Source organism: Aspergillus sclerotioniger, assembly GCF_003184525.1.
Source record: "Aspergillus sclerotioniger CBS 115572 chromosome Unknown BO94scaffold_3, whole genome shotgun sequence".
Lineage (NCBI taxonomy): Eukaryota > Fungi > Ascomycota > Eurotiomycetes > Eurotiales > Aspergillaceae > Aspergillus > Aspergillus sclerotioniger.
Window position 1 is genome coordinate 1433035 of NW_020290993.1, and position 21256 is coordinate 1454290.

Genomic DNA, 21256 nt, shown 5'->3' on the forward strand with positions numbered 1-21256 from the left:
ATGTCTTCTGGCAACAGACTTGAGGCTGCATCAATGTCCTTTACCGCTGACCATGTACCTGTGCCTCCCCGACCGCCTCTCAGTCGGCGGCGTGATAAGCCCCAGCTGTCGTGTAACACCTGTCGCCGTCGCAAGTAAGCCACCTATACCCACAGGCCCGTATCTCAATCGATGCTAACCCACTATGCAAGATCCCGCTGCGATCGTCAGCACCCCTGCTCCGGTTGTGCATCGCGAGGAGACCCCTGCGTTTATGCGGACAGCCAGCATCGGTCGGCCCGCCCGCATGCTCCCCGCCAGGCGGTCGTCCCGGAGATGCAGGATCGGCTGGCGCAACTCGAACGTCTCGTCCACTCGTTGATGCCTGGGTCTGCATTGTCCTCCAACGCTGCGAATGAGTCGCCCTTGCAAGACAGTCAATTGGACTGCGGCAGTATGCGCGTGAGCGCCTCGGAGCTCCGCTACGTCGGCGGGGATCATTGGGCGGCCATTCTCGACAATATTGCCGAGCTCAAAGATCATTTCGATCGCGAAGAGGAGCTGTCTATTACGACCAGTCCGGATGACGAACCTGACTCGACGCATGCACTTCTACTGTACGGATGCCGGCGGGCGACATCGCGGGAGGAGCTGCTGGAGGCGCTCCCTCCCCGGAACATTGTGGATCGCTATTTGTCGCGCTACTTCAACCGCATGGACTTGGTCTCTACCAGTGCGTCCCCTGCACGACTGCAACGCTCACACACTCACATCCTTGAATAGGTGCCGTCCATGGACCTACCTTTTTGCGCGAGGCAAGTAGCTTTGGAATGTTCGATGTGAATCCAGCTGACGGACACAGTACGAAACCTTCTGGGCGGAGCCCAGCAAAGTACCTATCATGTGGCTGGGATTGTTGTTTAGCATGATATGCTTGGGCGTGCAAGCCTCGAATGCATCTACTCTGAAGGAGCTAGATGCCGAGCAACAAGCGCTGCAGATTGATCTGTATCGCGAGAAAGTCGTTCAGTGTCTCGTTATGGGCGAGTACACAAAGTGCGGCCCCTATGTGCTCGAGACAGTCATTCAATACGTGTATATCGAGTTCTGCCTTCATTCGGATGCCGACCAGGACATTTGGTTTCTCCTTGCACTGGAGGTGAATTTGGCGATGCGGATGGGCTACCATCGGGATCCCAGCCATTTTCCCGGCCTCGCCCCCGTGCAAGGGGAAATGCGACGTCGACTATGGGCAACAGTGCTTCTAGGTGATATTCTCATTTCCAGCCAGATGGGCTTGCCGCGCATGGTTCCTCATGAGAAGTGCGATACAGCTGAGCCACGCAATTTGAATGACGATGACCTGGAGACCCCCGGGGCAGAGCTTCCCCCATCCCGACCGGAGACTGAGGCTACAACAGCAACGGGTGTCATCGCGCGACGCCGCATGCTAGTCGCTCTAGGTTCAATCAGCGATCTGGCTGCTACTGTACAGTCTTCTCCGTACTCTGAAGTTCTGCGGGTTGACCGTGTGCTACACGATGCGGCCTCTAGTCTCCCGCCGCCACTGCGGATCGAGTCACCACTAGGAATCAGCTTCACGGACAGTCCACAGGTCACCATGTCCCGGTTGTTCCTCCGTCATCTGTTTTACAAGGGCCAACTGATGCTCCATCGCCGCTTTCTCTTCACAGCAAGGCCAGCAGGGGAAGTGGACACGTTCGCCTACTCTCGTGAAGCATGTATCAGCGCCTCGCTCGGTGCGCTAGAGCTTCAGCATATCCTGGATGAGGAGACATCTCCGGGAGGACAATTGCAGTCGCTGCAATGGCGGGTGACATCCATTATCAATCACCAGTTTCTCACGGCAACTATGATTCTGTGTTCCCTTCTACATCGCGGTTCTCCTCTACCACAGGCTGAAGAGATTCAGAGGGCGCTCCGACGCGCGCGTGTGAGCTGGATGCGCCGTAGTGCGACCTCGCGTGAGGCCAATATGGCGGTGAAAACAATCCGGATTGTGTTGTCTCGGACTGCCGGTGATCTAGATGCGACTGAGCTCGATGAGTCCTCGACGAGAACGCTTGTAGAGAAAAGACCGGCACCGGCTAGTGATGGCGATGCCGACATAGGCGGGAATGCGCTTGACTCGGAGATTCTCGATCCACCTGATCTGTCCTGGCTAGCTGACTATGCAACAGACGATCCTGACCTTCCCTCCACGTTTCTAGGGGTTCGAGGGGATCGACCGGATGTCTTCCCATTCGATATCAACATTCAACGTGGGGGGAATGAGTGGATGGGGATGAATTGGCCGGGAACAGAGTGGTGATGCCTCGGTCAGTTGGGAGGTAGGGATGAGACCGATGAAAGAGGAGTATCATCTCGACCAGTCGCCGCACTCGAAGCAGGAGATTCTATTTCAAGGTGAATTGATTAGCATACTCGTGGATTCTGAGGATACCCTTCGAAAACACTGGACATTAAGGTACAAAGCAGGTGTCCGTGATATCTGTGCAGACGTATTCAAGGGTGATGGTAAGGATACCAGGGAGACGATAATGCAATGACAATATGGCTGGATCTATTCATTAGGGGAGATAGGAAAAAAGCGGAAATCGAATGGCTGGAGTCAAGCTCCTTGTGCGCTACAGGGGATTGGTTGTGCCTGACCCTGGAAAGGAATCGCCCCGGTTGTGCAAGGGTGGATCTGGGAAGACCCTTCAAAATTCCAATGCTTGCTTTATGCGGCAGGATTTTCCTGGTCATGGCGCGGAGTTGCCACGTCCCGGTGGATGCATTCTCCACGCATAACGCCCAATGCTCACATTTAAGCTTTCACATCTACCCCAACGTCGGATTTGTGCGTGTCCGATGCACCTGGACTCAGGAACATAAATCCATCAGATGCGAGATCCTTCCCCATAACCATGCAGACCATGCCACTTTCGGTAAAGATGGGCATTAATTGTTCCATCTATATCTCAATATCTCATCCAGGCCGGATTTACCTCTTCCGAAAGCAGCACATTGCGGGCACAAGATCCGTCCATCCATATCCCCTTGACTCGAACTTATATCAAGATGACTACCTCACCTCACCTTCTTTGTCAACATTCAACTTTTCTAAATAATCCTTAATCGAATCACAACACTACCGCGATGACTCAATCCCTAGAGCTCATCCCCAGCGAAGGGCCTCCTGATTCGGCCACCCACAACCGCCAAAATGAACCGCAGGGGACACCGGCATACCCCCCAATGGCCAAAATTATCCCTATAATGTTGGCAATCTATATTGTGATGTTTCTGGTCGCTCTGGTGGGCTGCAGCAAACCTATCCTGACAAGAAACAAGCTGACTGGGACTCTGATTCGCACAGGACCGCCTCATCGTGGCCACGGCAACCCCTCAGATCACCGACCACTTTCATAGTACCAACGATATCGATTGGTATGGAAGTGCCTACATGTTGACAGCATCCGCCTCCCAGCTTATCTACGGCCGTATCTACACCTTCTACCCGACGAAGTGGGTTTTCATCATCTCCATCTTGATCTTCGAGATTGGTTCCGCCATCTGTGGTGCTGCTCCCACCTCTGTCGCCCTCATAATAGGCCGTGCAATCGCGGGTATAGGAACTGGAGGCATTTCCTCCGGTGCTGTGATCATCATTGCACTTACGGTTCCTCTGCACCTGAGGCCTGCATTCCAAGGCTTTGCCGGTGCTATCTTCGGCATCGCCTCCGTCCTCGGCCCAATCTTGGGCGGAGTTTTCACGACGGGTACACAAAGATTGCCGCCTAGACCTTTTCGGATCATAATGTAACGTCATGCAGGGATAAAGAGGAAGCCTGGACCATGGAGGCAATCACAAGGATCATGGCACCACAGAGTTTCACGATATTGGAGATTGGTCATTAATTTCCTGGTGTCGTACATACTACCAAAGCAGACAGTCCGATAATTTTTCGCGCCAAGTGAGGTGATACAGCTAAGCATCAAAGGCACTTTACCGAGGGTTAAGGCTATTGCAGTGTCTCAAAAGACACCCCTGAATGAGCAACCAGGTTTGGAGAAAAGGAGGAATGCAGGATGTCCTATGACAGATGTGGAATTCTCCGACAATCTGAGGGTTTTTTAACCTATCACAATACTTGCACTCCTACTGAGCAATTCTGACCTGCAATTATCACATGGCATCATGTTGGTTCAACGACGCCACCAACCAAGACTTGACCGGCGGACGGCCCAACAGCCAAGATTAAGCGCCGCCCGGGAGGATCTCGTTAAATTCTACGCCGTGTGTGGAACGGATGCAGAGCGATGGCTTCCGGGGAACGTCCAGCGGCAAAGTTCCAAGTTTTGGAGCTAAGCAGCGTGAAACCCCGCTCACCACCGAGCGAATGTGCTGCCCGCAAAGTAGCCGAGTTATCGAAGATGGGCGTTACGCCAGAACGCCCCGGCCAGCTGGTGCGGGGTCCAGGCGGTTAAGCGGTATCACCTCGCATAAGGCGAAAGATCCAAATTGTCCCATTGATCGACGGTGTTCCGAAGTTTGCTGTTAGCTGCAGTAGCGTTCCCTAGTTCGGAGCGGTTGGCGCTAAAGTCTGGCCCTCCAGCCCAAGCATTATGCGGCACAGTGAACTCGCAGGCAGAAATCAAGACGCGATAGCATCATCGGATTGATTGGTCACTTGGCTCATCCGTGGTTCGGTGAGGTTTGTTGCCATATTTAAGGAGGTCTGCCCATCTTACTTCTTGGTCTGCATTGTTTACAACAACTGAAGTTTTCTTCCGATCTTAGCATTTCTTGGGTTTCTCAACAGAGTCATACTTGCAACATGTTTGGTGCTTTTCGCTGTTCCAGTGTTACGCCAAGCAACTCGGAATACCTTGATCTGTCCAAGGCTGCTATGGAGACTCGAAGGTCCCCTGTTCTTGTACGTTGATCTTGTCATGAATGCAGATGATTCTAACGGTAGTAGGCGTGTGATCGGTGCAAAGCTCAGAGGGTTAGTCAACGCTGAAATTGGATACAAAGTACTGACTCAGATTCAAGGTAAAATGCAACGGGGATCTCTACGGCTGTGAAAGATGTCAAGAAAGATCCACCAACTGTACCTACCAGACGCCTTCACGAGCGCCAACCCCAGGAGTACCCTCGAAACGCCCATCTCCGGAACTCTCAGTACCACCCGGCAAGAGACGGCGGGCAGAGAGTGATACTGGTCGCGTATCCCCCATGGACTCTAATATCAAGGTCCAAACGCCCTTTACGCGCTCGCCTTTTGCGAATCCCTACCAAAACTGGGATCAATTCTGCGAAGTGAACGTGGCCGACTACCCGGGACTGAACCTTAGCCTGGATGCAAGAGTGCCCTGTTTACCCATGATGTCTTCGGGGTCGGAGTTTGATAGTACACCCCCTTCGCAGCCATCACCAAGCACATCCTATGCCAATGCTCGGCGTCCCACCTCGTATCTTATGACGCCTCCCACCGCCACCACCAGTCAGGGCTCATTCGATTCCCGAGGACGTCTCTGCGAATGCATCCGATCGCTGGCCAATTCCCTCGAGGAGGTCGCTGGTGACAAGGAGCGCAGCAGGACCGACAACACCGAACGCATCGATTACTTACTCATGTCACTACACCACGGGGTGGAAGCATGCAATCGCGTACTCGCATGCACCCGCTGCACCATCTGCACCACCAACTCGATTCTCTTAGTGGCTGTTGTCCAGCAGCTTGCTACAAGGTCGACAGATCTGTGTGATCTACTCCTGGCATTGCAGAACAAACCCAAAACTGTCATACCAGATGACGCGCCTGATTTTGAAGTCGGTGGGGTTTTTGTGGGGAAGTACCAGGTTCAAATCGAGGCCGTGTGTCGTGAGTTGGTGCATACGGTGGCCAACATCCATTTCAAAGATTTGCGTCAACTCCTGGAATGCCTCCCTGATCGTATTGCCGAGGGAACCAAGGCGTTCAGGATGATGACTGCGGCTACTGAGGATGCGAAGAAGGCTTATTGTATTCTTGAGGGGATTATGATTAAGCGGGCGGCTGAGAAGAAGGCTCGTGAGAATGCAGCTTGAGTGTCTTGGGGTTGATATTACATCAAGGTGAGTGACCAGATTCATTATTATCTAGTACTTGCTAACCGCCTAGAGATCGTTCCACATGTCATTCATTTATCCATTCTCCTCCCTTACGGACAACATGTTGTAACCAGCCCAGACGTCAATCCTGTTCATGCATCTACAAGATTGTCAGAAGATTTGGAATCGATTGGTGTAATGCAGATGACTCCAAGTGTTTTTAGGTGGCGGCATGTTGGAGAGGCTTTGACTCACTCACGTTCATTGTATATAGTCGGCGTTTCTTTGACTAGTTTGCTAATGGAGTTTGGCTGGGTCGTCTTTCACGGGGATTCTAATGGAACCATCGTCACGTTTATCGGGATCGCCCTTGACTGGGATTCGAATAGAGCCGTCATCGCGTTTATCTGGATCGCCTTTGACTGGAATCCGAATAGCCCCATCATCCCGTTTGTCTGGATCACCCTTCACAGGAATCCGAATAGACCCCTCATCCCGTTTATCTGGATCGCCCTTCACAGGAATTCTAATAGACCCCTCATCCCGCCTATCCGGATCCGCCTTCACAGGGATTCGAATAGCCCCATCAACCGAAACAGGGACAGGACTCGCCCAAGCGACCGCGACAACGAGCACAATGCCCTGGAGTAGAGTAGTCGAGAGCTTCATGCTTGATTCCGAGATCCGCACGATAGGAATACAAATCGATCAATAATGTATTCTATCTCTCTGAATCAATCCGAAAGTAACTAACTACTATATATAACCCTCTGTATCAACCTCCCTCCCAGGTAACCCACCTCTCGAATCGAAACCCCACCCCACCCCTCTCCTTGGTAATCCCGGCCATCACTCCGAGATCCTACTTCCTATCCTGGATGTCAGAGATAAGTAGTCCAAAAGAGGAAAATCCGCCTAGAAAGCTGAGAACACCTAAATAGGAAATTTGCCTAGTTTGGTTAGGTTCGTCGGAAAGGGTCATGCAGGTGGCTGAATGTGGTATCGCGCGTTGCTTAAAAAGGGCAGTGGAGATGCCTGATTAAGAAGATATGTAGTTGGCTGAAATGAGATAGGTGATTTTATCGAATTGGGAGGGAATGGGTTGAGGGAGGGTCTGGATTCTGGTAAGTCTCGGATGGAGTGTTCGGGAGGAGAGGGGTAAGACGGTTAGTTGGATATCTCTCGGGGAGAAGAGCGAGATGCAAGTTGATAAAGATGGAAGTAACTAATGAATTAAGCAGAAGAGAATTTTCGTCGTTTCTCACTTCTTGGGGATGATGATATCCTCTCGATCCCCTGGATCGAATATTAAAGGGTTTCAGTCATTTCATTTGGGGATCCTGTAGTATCCTACAGTCTCACACAACAACCACTCACCCTTCCACACCGTGGTCCTATTCAATAACTATGGGCTTTACATACGAACGGTACCCCCTACTCCCATCCTTCCCCTTACCAAAACATCTCAAACTAACTCAACCAGAATCACCAACCCCTCCTCTCCCTCTGCCTCCGAACCCGACTCCGAATCCCTCCTCCAACCCACCTCCCCCTCCCCCCTAAAACGCCTACCCATCCTCATCCTCAAAACCCTAACCCTCCTCCTCGCCCTCTACGGCTTCTACACCCTAACCACCACCCTCCCCCACCACCGAACCCCCCACCCGCACCCAAATCCTGCACCTGCGGCACCAACACAACCACCGCCCTCTCCCTGAACTGCAAATACGACTCTCTCGCGGCAGCCTGGCTCCCACCTCACTGCCGCGACGATGCCCTAACCGCCGAATTCGATCGCTCGGGGCCCGGCCCCAACGGAACCTGGACATACTACGCAGACGATCACCATACGATACCCATGAGTGTGGAGGAGGTGGCTATGCTGGCGAATAATCAGTCCGCGAGGGTGAAAATGACGAGGGAGTGGCATGTTGTGCATTGTTTGTTTTATTGGAGGAAGATGGTCAGGATTAGGGATAGGGTGGTGGGTGGGGAGGAGGTGTTGCTGGAACCGAGCTTTGATAATGAGGAGCATGTTAGACATTGTGTGGGGGTGGTGTTGGGGGAGAGTTGGGGGACGGAGGCGAGGGTTGCGCTGGTTACTTAGTTCCTCTCTTTTTGGGATGGGGATGGGGGGCGGGGTTGTTCTTTGAGTAGATACTGTCTATTTATGGTGTGTGTGTATAGTGTGTGATTATACATTCGGAGGAGACACAGATACAGGGCATGTAACAGGTCCCCCAGGCGAACCCGGCAATCTGGCCGTCAAAACCTCGACTCCATCCTTCGTTACAAGAAGGGTATGTTCTACCACCATTAGCAATCCTCCCCACCAACCAAACCCAACACCAACAACAAAAAAGAAAGAAGACAAACATACCAAACTGCGCCGTCACCCCCCCATCCCCCGTAACCGCCGTCCACCCATCGGGCCAAACCCTCTCTCTCCAATCCCCAATCGCCACCATCGGCTCAATAGTAAAACACATTCCCTCCTCCGCCCTCCCCACGGCCTTATTCCCCGAATAATGCGGCACATTCGGCAAACAATGAAACACCTGATGAATGCCGTGGCCACAAAACGCCCGGATGACACTACACCCTTTACTCCTGGCATGCGCTTCAATAACCTCCCCGTAGGCCCGGAACAACGTGCCTGGTTTGACCAGCTGGATGGCTTTTTGCAAGCACTCGCGCGCGGTTTCGACCACTCGGACGGACTCGGGGTTTGTGGTTGCAGCACCAACGTAGTAGGTTTCGTTCACGTCGCCGTGGTAGCCCCCGTGGTAGAGGGTGACGTCGATGTTGAGGATGTCGCCGGAGCGAAGGGGGCGTTGGTCGGGAATGCCGTGGCAGATTACTTCGTTGAGGGATGTGCAGACTGATTTGGGGAAGTGGTTGTAGTTTAGGGGGGAGGGGTAGGACTGTTTTTGTTTTTTGTTAGTTATGATATGGTTTGATGGGTGATGGGGAAAGGAGGGGGATACATCACGTTCCAAACACGCCTTGTGCACAATCTCATCAATGTAATCGGTTGTTATGCCGGGTCGGATAGCAGCGGCTGCGATGTCGAGGACTTCTCGGGCGAGACGACATACTTTTCGCATGGCATTTTGGCCGGCTTGGTCGAGGATGGTGAATTTGACCCGGCGGTCGAAGAGGGGAGCCGGGTTGAGGGGGATTCCAGTTTGCCAGTAGTCTGGGGGGTGGATGGATGGGGGCACGGGGCGGGGGTTGGAGAGGGGTAGACGGGGCGGAGGGGGCCGGTGAATGGGTATGAGGGGAAGGGGTTGTAGAGAGCTGATGGGATGGTTAGGGGGGTGTTGGTGGTATAGTTGGGGGAGGGGAGGGGAGGGAGGTACTTGTGGTTCCGTGTAGGGTTTTGTGGGTGTTCTGTTGGTGTTAGTTAATGGATCTTCATTCTTTCAAAGGTAATCATCTGAAATAAAGGATGGAATTACCCAGTTCTTCTTGAAACAATCCTGTGAGCAGAAAAAGCTGCCGTGGATTCCCTGCTTGAGACAGGTGGGGCATTGTAGGGTGCTGCAGACATTGTCACACCCAATACCCATGCATTTGTGTTTTGAAGTGATCTCGGAGGGCATGGTTACAGGGGACGGAGGATTGAGAATGTAAGGATAAGAAGGTGCTTATGTTCCATGGAAAGGGAACACTCTATCTAAGTACAGCTGGTTCATATTTCAGCTGTGATTCCCCGCACGTTGTGCCTAGATATACTCCCTGCTGAGTTGGTAGCTTCATCCGAACCACGGCGCTTAATGGCGCAGTTGTTATACATGAGGCTAGACTGGAAATAGAAGGTATGGCGTGGTGATTGATGTGATTGAGGTCGGCTCCGACGGACGTCCGACGTGACCCATCTCCGAGAGATGCTCTGCTATTGGAAGCCATACCCTTACACCGAATGCTTGATTTACAGTACAGGCCCCCATAATAAATCATTCAATTCAATCAAATCTCCTTATAAGCTTGTCGTTGATTAGACTAGGGCTACCAGCGGAATAAGGTTCCCCCGGGTTCCCACCGGCTCCAAATTCCGACGGGCCGAGCGGGGCGTGTTTAGGTCAAGACAGCTTTCTCTCACTGCGCTCAGCTTACTCCTGACAACTCCAACCTCATCAGAATTCTGCTCGGTTGATGTCGGTTCTGCGCCTTGACAATACACCATGGGATCAAAGACCCCTGAAGGCCAGTGGCAGGCCCCTGATGGTATGATCGCATCCCCGCAAAATGACCTCTGCTCACCCCGCATCAGCCTCCAACTCCCAGGACCTCAAGGCTACCAATCCAAACCCCAAGCCCTCTCGGAATGGCTCCCAGTCGGCCGACTTGGACCGCGGAATTGTCGATGGCGATGATGATGACGACGAAGCGAACGAAGAAACGGGGGTAAACCCTGTTGTTAATGCTGGTATGTACCTCACCTATCCGTTCGATTCGAACAGTTGGTATCTCACACTGTACCTACAGAAAAGAAAAAGAAACGCAAGAAATCCAAGAAGAAGTCCAAATCCGCTCATCCAAAGGAACAATCAAACCCACCCAGCGTGCTCGTCTCGAATCTCTTCCCCTCCGGATACCCCGTGGGAGAACTCGTCCCGTACGAAAACCTCTCTCGCACCACCGACGAAGAGCTACGTTACAACTCGCGTCTCTGGGACGACGGCTTCCTTACCGATTATCGTCAGGCTGCCGAGATCCATCGTCAGGTTCGCCAGTACGCCCAGAAGGAGCTCATCAAGCCCGGAGCAAGTCTCACTACCATCGCGGAGGGCATTGAGGATGGGGTTCGCGCGTTGTCTGGTCACCAGGGCCTTGAACCCGGAGATGGGTTCAAGGCAGGAATAGGATTTCCCACTGGACTGTGCTTGAATAATGTTGCGGCTCATTGGACGCCTAATCCCGGTGCAAAGGATGTCATTCTGGATAAGAGCGATGTGCTCAAGGTGGATTTTGGCGTCCATGTGAATGGTCGGATTGTCGACTCGGCTTTTACGGTCGCGTTTGATGATACGTATGATAATCTGCTTGCGTCTGTGAAGGACGCGACGAATACTGGTATCATGGTAGGATTCTTTCACTGCATATGTCGATCTAATCATGAGCTAATATGCATAGCATGCTGGTGTTGACGCCAGGGTCAGTGAAATCGGCGCTGCAATCCAGGAGGTCATGGAAAGCTACGAAGTCGAGATTGCTGGAAAGACCCACCCGGTGAAAGCCATCCGCAACATCACCGGCCATGATATTCTTCGGTATAATATCCATGGTGGAAAACAGGTCCCGTTTGTGAAAAACAACCGACCGGACAAAATGGAGGAGGGAGAGGTATTTGCCATTGAAACATTTGGAAGTACCGGCAGAGGGTTCCTTGATGATGATGTAGGGTATCCATCCACGGTCCGTTAACTTGGCTAATCTTAGTAGGTGGGAGTTTACGGCTACGGAAGAAATAAAGACGTCTCTGGAGCCAACCTGCGTCTTGCATCTGCTAAGACTCTCCTCAAGACCATCGACGCCAACTTTGGAAGCCTCGTCTTTTGTCGTCGGTATCTGGAACGGCTTGGAGTGGAGAAATATCATCTCGGAGTGAGTTATTCGTTCACTTGATCTGTGCAATTACTGACCAGACAGATGAAAAATATGATTGATAATGGAATCGTCGAGTGCTATCAACCTCTTGTTGATGTGAAGGGGTCATACACGGCTCAATTTGAACATGTACGATCTACCTTATATACAACACACCAGTGCAAGACTAACTATATGCAGACGATTCTCCTCCACAGTGGTGGAAAAGAAGTCATCAGTCGTGGTGACGACTATTAACCTTTCACCTATCTACAAAGCTCTTGTTCATCGTCGCCCATTTCACGGGCAATTCCGTTCGTTTTATCGGCTCTACGCCTTTGGCCAGTCATTGTTATCGTCAAGTCCTTTCATTTTCGCCTCATCTCAGTCTGCGCAATACTGATCAGGAACACAAACTTCACTTTCTTTTCTAGGTATACTCATGAGTGGATCCAAGCTACAGATACATCTATGCGGCTTGGCGCACATCTCTCCTACACAGTCCTGGACTCTTATAGTGATGCGATCCCAACAGAATTAAATTGATGGAGAATGCCTACCAGATCAAAGACTCCGACGTAGGATAGATTTCAGTACGATGAACAGAACGGACTAGTCCTTTATATAGTTACAGCCGACGATGCTCTGGCAATCCAACGCCAGTCTAAAGCATTCACTCTTACAGCATTCACCTGAGAGTTCTGTGAACGCAATGTGCTAGTAGATAATTTTGCGAAAGAAACTTCTCATTCTTTAATCAGACCTTAAAATAACCCCCTCTTTTCCCCCCCCCAATTATTCGCACAGCCCAGCCCATCGCCCACACAAACATCTCGTACACACAACCTACCTATCCAATCCTCCCAAGTAGACCCGTCAAAGGACCAATCGAATAAAAAGATGGAATCATCTCAACAGCACACTGACCTATCATAAAGCACACCCAACAGGTTGCCTCCTCAACCGTGTCGTAGCTCCCTCCCTCCCTTCTTGATTACCGATACGCTACCCCAAAGCAACAGCGAAGCTGAAAGAAAAGAATCCCCCGAGCGGCTAAGTACCTGACACAAGTGTTAACCAGTAAGCAAAGCAAGACGGGTCTCACATGCATGCGCCGTTTGGGGGACTGGCTTCCACCCTGTTATATTCGAGCCTATCTGTTCCTATGTTCAGCTAGATAGGCGCGCCGGTAACGTAGGTAACCAAAGTGAAGCGTGTCTCAGCCTTGCTGCGCGAGATTCCAGAATCTAGTCATGCTATTTGAGAGAGACAAAGGCGTTCGGTTTCCATATAATGGATCAGTGAAAATATCTCTCACAACACATTTTTTTTTTCGTTTTCATAAATTATATGAGGCATACTCGTTGGGAGTGAGGGTATTATTCAAGGACAGGTTTTGGTTCTATTTTCATTCTTATATTAACTTTATCTGCTTTATCGAAAATCACACCATGACATCCATCTTCAAGCGTTTCTACACCATCGTGGGTAACGTCACCCTCGAGCATGTTCAAGAGATCAACAAGAATGGTGCGAAATGGGCAGCCAGTATTGATAAGGTTGCGAAGGAAGAGGAGTCGGTGGTAGGATTATTCCAACCCTTATCACCCCATGATATGTGTACCTGGCTCCTAACTTTGGTGGAAATCCTAGGAGGCCAGGTTTACGAAGCTGAAGATCAAGTAAGTCGTGACATAGGAGGTGGGTTATTGTCTAGCTGCTAACCTACTACGTGCTATTGTTGTGTAGAGGCGCCAAGGCCCATAAATCCCACAAGGATCCGACCGACGAGCAGGAAGTGATTTCGCTGCAGTTCTTGGATGACAATGAAGTTCGGATCAAGTCTAAACATGCTCATGAGAATGGGACGAGCAAGTAGAGGATGATAGACTACTGGGGGACTAATGGTGAAAGGACGCGAGGTAGCATTGAGGCCACGGGAGAGGGGAAGGTGGGAGGGGGGGGAAGGTTGTTGAGCGTGAGACTTCCTTTGGGGGGCGCCTAGATGGTGGATCTGTTGCGTGTTATTCTTTTTTTTTTTTTTTTTTTTTTCTTCTTCTTTTTCTTTGGTTTGGTCCGTTTTCACTTATCGCGTATCGATACCTATAGCAGCAAGTCTTAGGTAGTGGCTGGTCAGGCTGGCGGGCAGAAGCCTGTTGCACTGGCTATTGTCGCCAGGATGATCGAGCCAGTACTATCTAGCATTGTCTTGGGAGGTTCATCAAATCATATCATCCCGAGAAGGTACATGGGTTCGAGACTTCTAAATATAGAATGCTTTCCGTTGATCTCGTGACTGAAAATAGTATGTTGGGATACAGTCTTCATCCTGTCTGTTCTCCAGATGCCAGCGGTATACCGTTTTGGCCTACTGGTATGAACGTGACATATCATTTGCAGCACTTGGGTTTCTTCCCAGCCACTTGGCCCGTGATGACCACGTGACCATGGGCACCGGGTCCATCATCCCTGGTTAACGAAGCAATCCCGGGCTTCTAACCTTCCTCCATCCACCAACATCCTACAGACACCCTGACCAAAGCCTTTTGTTCTGACTGCAGGTCCAACCGTGATAGTTAGTCTTAAAACCGTAATTGTATCCTGATCTGTTATTGTATGGCGTCTTCGATATGAAACCCTTTCATCGGCTGGGTCGCTTCTTTCGAAGGCCACCGTCTCCTCGACGCATCTCTACATCTTCTAACTTCCCTGTACTGGACCCCGCCACAAAGATTGAAGAAGAGCGAATGCCCGCCTATGAGCGAGGCCTCTTCTATCCGGTCAAATATGGAGACGTGTTCGAGTCTAAATACCAGGTTCTCAGCAAGCTGGGTTTTGGCGCTAATTCCACGGTTTGGCTGTGTCGTGATCTTCAGTAACCATAGCCATCCCATGCCCGCATTGAATCTACTCAACGAGGCTAATCGTGTCATCAGTGACCATCGATACATCGCATTAAAAGTGTACATCCGGGGCCCTGAAGCCAATCAGGAAGTCCGTATTCTGAAACATCTCGCAGGGATGAAGACAAATCATCCTGGGAGGGGTTTGGTTCGGTCCATGATTGAGGAATTCCAGGTCGCAGGGCCGGAAGGGAGCCATCAATGTATTGTGTACGAACCTCTTTTGACCAGTCTGTTGCATTTCCAAGCAACCTTGAATCCGAAAAGTCTTTCTGAGGATTTGTTGAAAGGGGCGTTGCAGCAATTGTTGCTGGGGCTTGATTATTTACATTCGGAGGCGGGGGTGATACATACTGGTTTGTTTTGGTTCTGAGAGCGTCTCATGGCTGGTTGAGTCTGATTTCGTCGTGCGAATAGATATACAAGCCAAAAATATTATTATTGGCTCGATGGATGATGGGATATTCCGCCAATGGGATGAGGATGAGCAACGTGAACCCAGTCCGCGAAAGGTAGATGGGGGATATATCGTCTATCAGAGCCGGTTGTTTCGGCGGGAGAAGGGATGGAATGGTGGCTTTGGGATGCCAGTTCTTTGTGATTTTGGGGAGGCTAGGATGGGTGATGAACATGATGGCTTGATTCAGCCGGATATTTATCGTGCGCCCGAGGTTGTTCTCGGGATGAGATGGACGGAAAAGGTTGATATTTGGAATGTGGGAGCATTGGTAGGTCAATCCTTGTTGTTTGTTCCTTTTTTTGAAGATATGGAGGTTGAGTGGGGGTCACTGACTGATATGTAGATCTGGGACTTGTTTGAAGATCATCATCTGTTTGATGGTAGAGGACCCGACGGAGTTCATTCGAATGCTCATCTTCTCGCGGAAATGGTAGCGGTGTTGGGTCCCCCACCGGTTGGGTTTCTTCGGAAGTCGTCTCGGAGTGAATTGTATTGGGATTCGTTAGGTATTATAGCCCCTTTGATCGGAGGGTTGGACTTTGGCTAATGCAATGAATAGGGCAATGGAAGCATACGGTTGAGATTCCAGACAATTCGTTGGAAGACTCGGAAGAGTATCTTGAGGGCGAGAATAAAGAGATGTTTATGCGGTTTGTGAGAAAGATGTTGCGTTGGGATCCGGAGGAAAGGCAGAGCGCCCGAGAACTTTTAACTGATCCTTGGTTGACGGGTCCTTAGGGTAGACTTTTGTTTTCTTCTTTCGTTTTTGTGATATGAGGTTGTCGTGGGGTCTTTTAGGAGAAACACATACCCTCAGCCAAAGGGATTTCTGCGGTTCGGTTTCTTGTCATTATATCGTTAGTCAAAGTATGTTGGGACAGTTTCTTGTTCCGCCTGTTCTCCAGAGCCCAGCGGTATATCGTTTTTGTCCGTATGAAACGTGAAAAACTATATGATCCGCTTGTGGTAGACTGCCATTAGGAGAAGGTGTTCACGTCCAGGATAACGTCTAATTCGTGGGGTTTCTGGGAGAAAGCCTCGGGTCGGTAGGCAAAGCTATATGAAGAACGACTTGCATGGATCCAGTAACTGATCATCGCAACACGAGGTGGGTGGAGACTGAGGGGCTTGTGCAATATCACTGGCTGTTGAAATCACGACATAAGGCTGTCAAGATACTCTGAGCTCTTTGCATCCCGCCGATGCCCACGAGGGTAGCTAGCGAGGCTGTAGGCTGGTTCGCCGAAAGAGAGGCACCAACCCCTTAACAGCTCGTGTCGGGGTCAGTGCATTGATCAAGAATTCTTCCCACTTAGTCCGTGCCCACTCCTGGCCTTGCCTTCATTTCACGGCTGGTACTGCAGCCAGTTCAAGTGGACCTGATGGCTCCACATGCCGCTGTCACGGCCGTTGTTTCTCCACAGCAAGTAATTCTGCCTCTCATGATAGGTGTAGTTGGGAAGCCGTTGGACCATGGCGCAACCGAGAAACACTAGCAACTAGCTGCATCCTTAGCAGTCGAGCTCACTGGTCGGTTAGGTCTCTGCTCGAAAACCAGGGAATGGGACGGGAAATGAGAAAGAGGGGAGATAAATATGGGGTCCTCTGCCGTGAGACACCCCTCAAATCCGACCGTGGATATTCTGTTGAAATTTATCCATCCTTGAAGCTGATCCCTATCCCGGAGATAGCTCTTTTGGTCTAGTTGAAAGTTTTTGTCACAGTCAGATCATCATGTCTCAGCCAGCGGACAAGAAGAAGATGCGGCTCATTGTGGCCAGCTGTAGCAGGTGATTCTGACTAGCAGTCCACCTAGGCTTTAATTGCCCAGCTGACAGAACCACAGATCAGGCACGCTAGGCCTTCATGAAGCCTTGCAGATGCTCGGTTATACGCCATACCACATGATTGACCTGATGACCAAGGGTGGGCGGCCTCACATCAAAGCCTTCACGGAAGGTATCATTGCGCAGAATAATCGATTCGCAGCGATCAAGAAATATGAGACGTCAGATCTCGATAAGTGGATAGGAAGTTTTGACGTGAGTGTCCGATACCTCCATTCTGATACACAGTAAAGTGCTGACAATGTCAAGTGCTTGATGGAGATCCCAAGCTATGTTGGACTTCGTTCCTTGGAAACGTATATGGAAGACCCTGAAGTCAAGTTCATATTGACCGAGCGATCGCCTGACAAATGGGTCAAGTCGTTCAATAACACTATTGGCGAGGCGATCAAGGTGGCAGACAAGCTTCCAATGGATATTCTGAAGCATTGTGACGCGGAGCTGGGCGAGTTTTTCCACCTCGCCGAAATGATGTACTTGGCCTACTCGGATGGCACATACCCTGGACATCCGGACAACGAGGCAGCTCTCCGCAAAAACTATGTCGAATAGTGAGTATTGCCTCCGTAACTAATCATGGGTAATGGCTGACCTTGCATAGCATCCGAACTGCCAAGGAGACGCTACCAAAAGACAGGCTTCTCGTCGTCAGGCTTGAGGATGGTCTGGGCTGGGATCAGATTTGCCCATTCCTGGACGTAGAGATCCCAGAGCAGAAATATCCTCGTGGCAATGAGCCCGACACATTCCACAAGATTGTCGAGAAATATGTAGAGCCCCGAGTCAAAGCAGCCATGGTAAATCTGGGCACCACCGTTGCCGCGATCGCTGGGATAGGTGGATATTTGGCATGGAAGTATTACCGGGCGCACTAAATCTCCACCTGATTTTCACCAGTGAATTCAGTCAGTTCTCATACTGAGCGTGAAGATAAAGTAGGTCACGAACGGTGGGGAGACTTAGTGTCGATTAATGTTGCCTTAGCGCGATGGCGTGATTTTGCTTATTTTTGACTCATCGAGCCGACGGATGAACGAGGTGGAGTAAGGTTCGAGCGACTATTTAGTACTGCGTGAAGGTCTATAAGTAGGGTCTTTTGGCTTCCATTGTTATTCCGTATACGTTAGCATGGAGAATGACAGTAGTGGGATTATTTTGAGAGACGGTCCGGCTGTTCTGGTGGCCTCACATAGCCCATGATCACTGCCTTGACATTGATATACAATCTTGAATGATCGTTATCGGGATAGAGAAATCGCCTCAATGGATAATTATTGATTGTTTTTGGAAATCGATATGTGTGAGGATGGGAGTAGCCCGGAGGTGAGTCGTGTGGAGAGAGTCAAGCCATTAACATCAGGTGATCCAGTCGGAATGGTTTTTTTTGTGCTTTTTGCATCTGTACAGGTTTCTTTACAGTAGTCCTCTTTGAATCGCATGTTCTGTTGATGATTCAGGCCTTTGATAACTTGAGTTTCTGCAGTAACACCAACAATAGAATGACAAGTTCTTTGCGCAGCTGTAGCAGCTTCAGGCCGATTGTTATGCTTGGGAACTTGTTCGTCAGTCGGGTCTCCACGATAGCAGCGGCTTACTATTTCATCGGGGTTGATAGCTGTTCAATATACACCGAGTGTGCGGTGAACCTCACCTAGAGCTTGATGTCAAATTTGTTTCCATTCTAACTCAGTGGGTATTATTGGTGATCACGTTCGCTACTACAATGCCCTTCCGCCCTATACATAGAGCCTAGCAGCAATTACTCTGCTCTTACGCTCAATTTACTGGCCTGCTTGATGCAGCATCGCATACGAAACAAGGTCACAAGGGTATCATTTCTAATGCAGTCCTGTATATCCCAATAATGTCACTGATAATAGGCTGGGCTTCCTGCCTTGCACATTCACAAACGAATGACTCCATACCAAAAGACAAACAAAGAATAATAGGCTAACATAAGAAATGAGACGAACGAGTGTAGGAGCCCCACGACTTCCCTATGAAGTCGAGATACTGGGCGAAAAAGGGATGTAAGGAAATTCCAAGTGAGGGTGACAATTCGGGTTGGTAATACAAAGCAGTGGCAGACACTGCTTTTGAGGATCTGCGCCATCAATGAGACGGCTTTGCTGCCGAATCGTTGACTAGTACTCCGGAGTTTTGGGCAGCCGCGGCCAGCGCCTGCGCCTTTCTCTTTCTTCGGTGCGAGTTGGGCTTGTTCTTTTTTTTGGGAGCTTGAGGTTGCTCCGGTGGCGCATCGGCTGGCTCTGACTTTGGGACTGGTTCCGACTTTGGGAGATTCGCCGGTACAGACTTTCCAAACATCCCGAAGCTTGGTTCTGGCTTTGGGAGATTGACTACCGACTTTGGGATTCCCATTGGCTCTGGTTCTGCTGGCTTAAACACTGACTCTGGGGTGGGCTTCAGAATTGGCTCCGGCTCAGACTTGAACACAGGCTCCGACTTCACCGGCTCCGGCAGCACAGGCTCCGGCAACACAAGCTCCGATTTCAACGCGGACTCAGACTCCGGTACAGGCTCCGGCTTCACAGGCTCCGGCTTCAACTCAGGCACTGGCTCTAGCTCCGGCTGCAGCTGCAGCTCCGGCTCTGGCTTGGCCTCTGGTTTCAGCTCCGGCTCTGGATCTGCCTCTCGCTCTGGTTCGGGATCTGCCCACGCCGTACTCGGTCGCCTGACTAGAGGCGGAGAAGGTGCAAATGTCGGAAAGTCGATCGGTGCAGAATCACTGCACGATTCGGCCCAATTGAAGCCATTCTGGGCTGGGGAGTCGAGGAAGGCTGATGAGGGTGGGACCGGCGATCCTGGTCGTGAATGGCCGGCATTAACAACGGTCGGAGTGTCGTCCGCAGACAGCGGCGCATCCGGATATGGCTGCGAGCTGTCTTCCTTCTCACCATGAGAATCATCCCGTTGCTGCTCTACAACAGAGCCCTTGTCGAAATGAATATCGGCGTGGCCATTGGGTTGGTGTCCGTTCAGCTGCGGTCCGGGCGCGGGAACTTCCCGCAGGGAAGCCAATTTTTCAGCGTAGATCTCCAAGGTCGTATACATCAAGAACCGGTTGAAATCATCATCTGATCCCAGTCCATCGCGAACAACCCGGTATCTGAAGCTGTACTCATCCTTGGTAAAGGCCGAGGTGAGCTTGTCCCGGACGAATCCCTCAAACCATGAATCATGACCCGGAAGTTCCGAGTACACCTTGCTGACTGTTTTCAGAAGCTGCCGCGTAGATACCTCTTCGCTGAAGGTTACCATATACCGCTTAGCATGCTCCTCAAGTCCAAAGATGTTGTAACGTCTCGCAGCATGGTATGCATGCACACTTCGCTCGAATTCGCGAGCCCAGGGGCAGGATTCCGGATCAAGATCGGTCGGCTTCAATGTTTCGTAGGCGCCAGTGCTGAGAAAGTGGACAAAGGTATGTCCGATGTCTTCGTTGATGTCATTGATCCTGAGCTCGGATGAATGAAGCTCGAGGCTGGAGTACGGGCGCAGGTGGTATTCGGCGACCTGGAAGCGGCTCTTGCCGATGATGATGGTGACAATAGGAGTTGTGTAAGAGCTATGATTCACGTTAGCATTGACATAGAAATGGGAGGTTCTTGCTAACCTTATCTCTGGCTGGGGATACTCAGTGATCGGGTGTTCTTGAGTATGCTCCTCATTATCCTGGGAGCGTAGGAGGTTGTAGTACAGCCGCTTGTAGTTTTTCTGGCCCATTTTGTCGATTTCGTGTCTGAGATTAAAGAAGAATGATTCAGATAGGACAGGAATATTCTGAGATTGAGAAGTCGTCCTGCGCGGCGCAGTGCTTTTAGAAGGGATGAAGGGGTGAAGAGTGGGCCTCTGAAGCCTCACCAAGCCAACTGCGCGCGCAACCACGTCATTTGCATCTGCATATGCAAGGTTGTACTGGTAACGTGTTTTGACATGCAGGAAAGCTGGGGACTTCTGATTGGGATGTGCTGTTCCGGAACTGAGGTGGTCTGAGCTGGCAAGGTTACCGACCACGATCGCAAATAGAATCACCCAGAGTCGTTGTGCTGGATGGGCGATCGGACAATCGTGGTGGGATTTGCCATGGAATTAGATTCTGATCTATACTAGACTCCGTGAAGCCTCGTCAGATACAACATTCTGATTCGACCAATGTCAAGGGATCCTGCCTGACCAAGTGAGCCTCGTCTTCAGCCCGTTACCAGCCAAGGCGAACTGAACAGGCATGACACAGGGCTTCCAGTGGCATGAGGGATTTGCGATGCCGCCGTGAAGCTAAAGTCAATTGCAGGTGGGAGGTGAAACGGAGGTCAGGCATCTATGACAGGTGCCCGGCGGAGTGTACGGAGTG

General features: G+C 50.8%; 11 protein-coding genes across 11 annotated transcripts; 8 read left to right on the forward strand and 3 right to left on the reverse strand.

Moving 5' to 3' along the window:
- BO94DRAFT_563013 (putative transcription factor) lies at positions 1-2684 on the forward strand (the record flags this gene model as incomplete). The annotated part of the gene is made up of 5 exons (XM_025614327.1): positions 1-134; positions 156-712; positions 763-794; positions 842-2018; positions 2070-2684. The coding sequence occupies 5 exons, from the start codon at positions 1-3 to the stop codon at positions 2309-2311; spliced, it is 2142 nt and encodes a 713-aa protein (XP_025472158.1). The 3' UTR covers positions 2312-2684.
- Positions 2685-3044: 360 nt separating this feature from the next.
- BO94DRAFT_226618 (MFS general substrate transporter) lies at positions 3045-4057 on the forward strand. Its single transcript, XM_025606265.1, has 2 exons — positions 3045-3300; positions 3362-4057. The coding sequence occupies exons 1-2, from the start codon at positions 3142-3144 to the stop codon at positions 3806-3808; spliced, it is 606 nt and encodes a 201-aa protein (XP_025472159.1). The 5' UTR covers positions 3045-3141; the 3' UTR covers positions 3809-4057.
- A 671-nt stretch (positions 4058-4728) lies between these two features.
- Positions 4729-6465, forward strand: BO94DRAFT_531316 (uncharacterized protein). The gene is made up of 3 exons (XM_025610875.1): positions 4729-4922; positions 4968-4994; positions 5042-6465. The coding sequence occupies exon 3, from the start codon at positions 5225-5227 to the stop codon at positions 6077-6079; it is 855 nt and encodes a 284-aa protein (XP_025472160.1). The 5' UTR covers positions 4729-4922; positions 4968-4994; positions 5042-5224; the 3' UTR covers positions 6080-6465.
- Positions 6380-6751, reverse strand: BO94DRAFT_581731 (uncharacterized protein; the record flags this gene model as incomplete). The annotated part of the gene is made up of 1 exon (XM_025615426.1): positions 6380-6751. One exon carries the CDS (start codon positions 6749-6751, stop codon positions 6380-6382), a length of 372 nt encoding a protein of 123 aa, XP_025472161.1.
- A 991-nt stretch (positions 6752-7742) lies between these two features.
- On the forward strand, positions 7743-8189 carry BO94DRAFT_456032 (uncharacterized protein; the record flags this gene model as incomplete). Its single annotated transcript, XM_025607686.1, has 1 exon — positions 7743-8189. A coding segment is annotated over one exon (447 nt), but the record flags the coding sequence as incomplete, so codon positions are not given.
- On the reverse strand, positions 8185-9774 carry BO94DRAFT_620855 (methionine aminopeptidase). Its single transcript, XM_025616958.1, has 5 exons — positions 9544-9774; positions 9445-9475; positions 9070-9382; positions 8463-9006; positions 8185-8389 (listed from the first exon to the last, which is right to left on the reverse strand). Exons 1-5 carry the CDS (start codon positions 9614-9616, stop codon positions 8277-8279), a joined length of 1074 nt encoding a protein of 357 aa, XP_025472163.1. The 5' UTR covers positions 9617-9774; the 3' UTR covers positions 8185-8276.
- Positions 9775-10038: 264 nt separating this feature from the next.
- Positions 10039-12358, forward strand: BO94DRAFT_531319 (putative methionine aminopeptidase, type II). The gene is made up of 7 exons (XM_025610876.1): positions 10039-10312; positions 10359-10514; positions 10574-11169; positions 11222-11485; positions 11531-11692; positions 11738-11824; positions 11876-12358. Exons 1-7 carry the CDS (start codon positions 10270-10272, stop codon positions 11930-11932), a joined length of 1365 nt encoding a protein of 454 aa, XP_025472164.1. The 5' UTR covers positions 10039-10269; the 3' UTR covers positions 11933-12358.
- Positions 12359-13103: 745 nt separating this feature from the next.
- BO94DRAFT_620857 (uncharacterized protein) lies at positions 13104-13553 on the forward strand (the record flags this gene model as incomplete). Its single annotated transcript, XM_025616959.1, has 3 exons — positions 13104-13257; positions 13328-13356; positions 13424-13553. Exons 1-3 carry the CDS (start codon positions 13126-13128, stop codon positions 13551-13553), a joined length of 291 nt encoding a protein of 96 aa, XP_025472165.1. The 5' UTR covers positions 13104-13125.
- A 398-nt stretch (positions 13554-13951) lies between these two features.
- BO94DRAFT_484244 (putative protein kinase) lies at positions 13952-16002 on the forward strand. Its single transcript, XM_025608949.1, has 5 exons — positions 13952-14549; positions 14611-14933; positions 14995-15305; positions 15381-15543; positions 15597-16002. Exons 1-5 carry the CDS (start codon positions 14305-14307, stop codon positions 15773-15775), a joined length of 1221 nt encoding a protein of 406 aa, XP_025472166.1. The 5' UTR covers positions 13952-14304; the 3' UTR covers positions 15776-16002.
- Positions 16003-16771: 769 nt separating this feature from the next.
- Positions 16772-17759, forward strand: BO94DRAFT_508678 (uncharacterized protein; the record flags this gene model as incomplete). Its single annotated transcript, XM_025609672.1, has 4 exons — positions 16772-16827; positions 16884-17079; positions 17134-17435; positions 17486-17759. 4 exons carry the CDS (start codon positions 16772-16774, stop codon positions 17757-17759), a joined length of 828 nt encoding a protein of 275 aa, XP_025472167.1.
- Positions 17760-18816: 1057 nt separating this feature from the next.
- BO94DRAFT_226809 (uncharacterized protein) lies at positions 18817-20861 on the reverse strand. The gene is made up of 2 exons (XM_025606266.1): positions 20519-20861; positions 18817-20470 (listed from the first exon to the last, which is right to left on the reverse strand). The coding sequence occupies exons 1-2, from the start codon at positions 20626-20628 to the stop codon at positions 18997-18999; spliced, it is 1584 nt and encodes a 527-aa protein (XP_025472168.1). The 5' UTR covers positions 20629-20861; the 3' UTR covers positions 18817-18996.
- Positions 20862-21256: the final 395 nt, after the last annotated feature.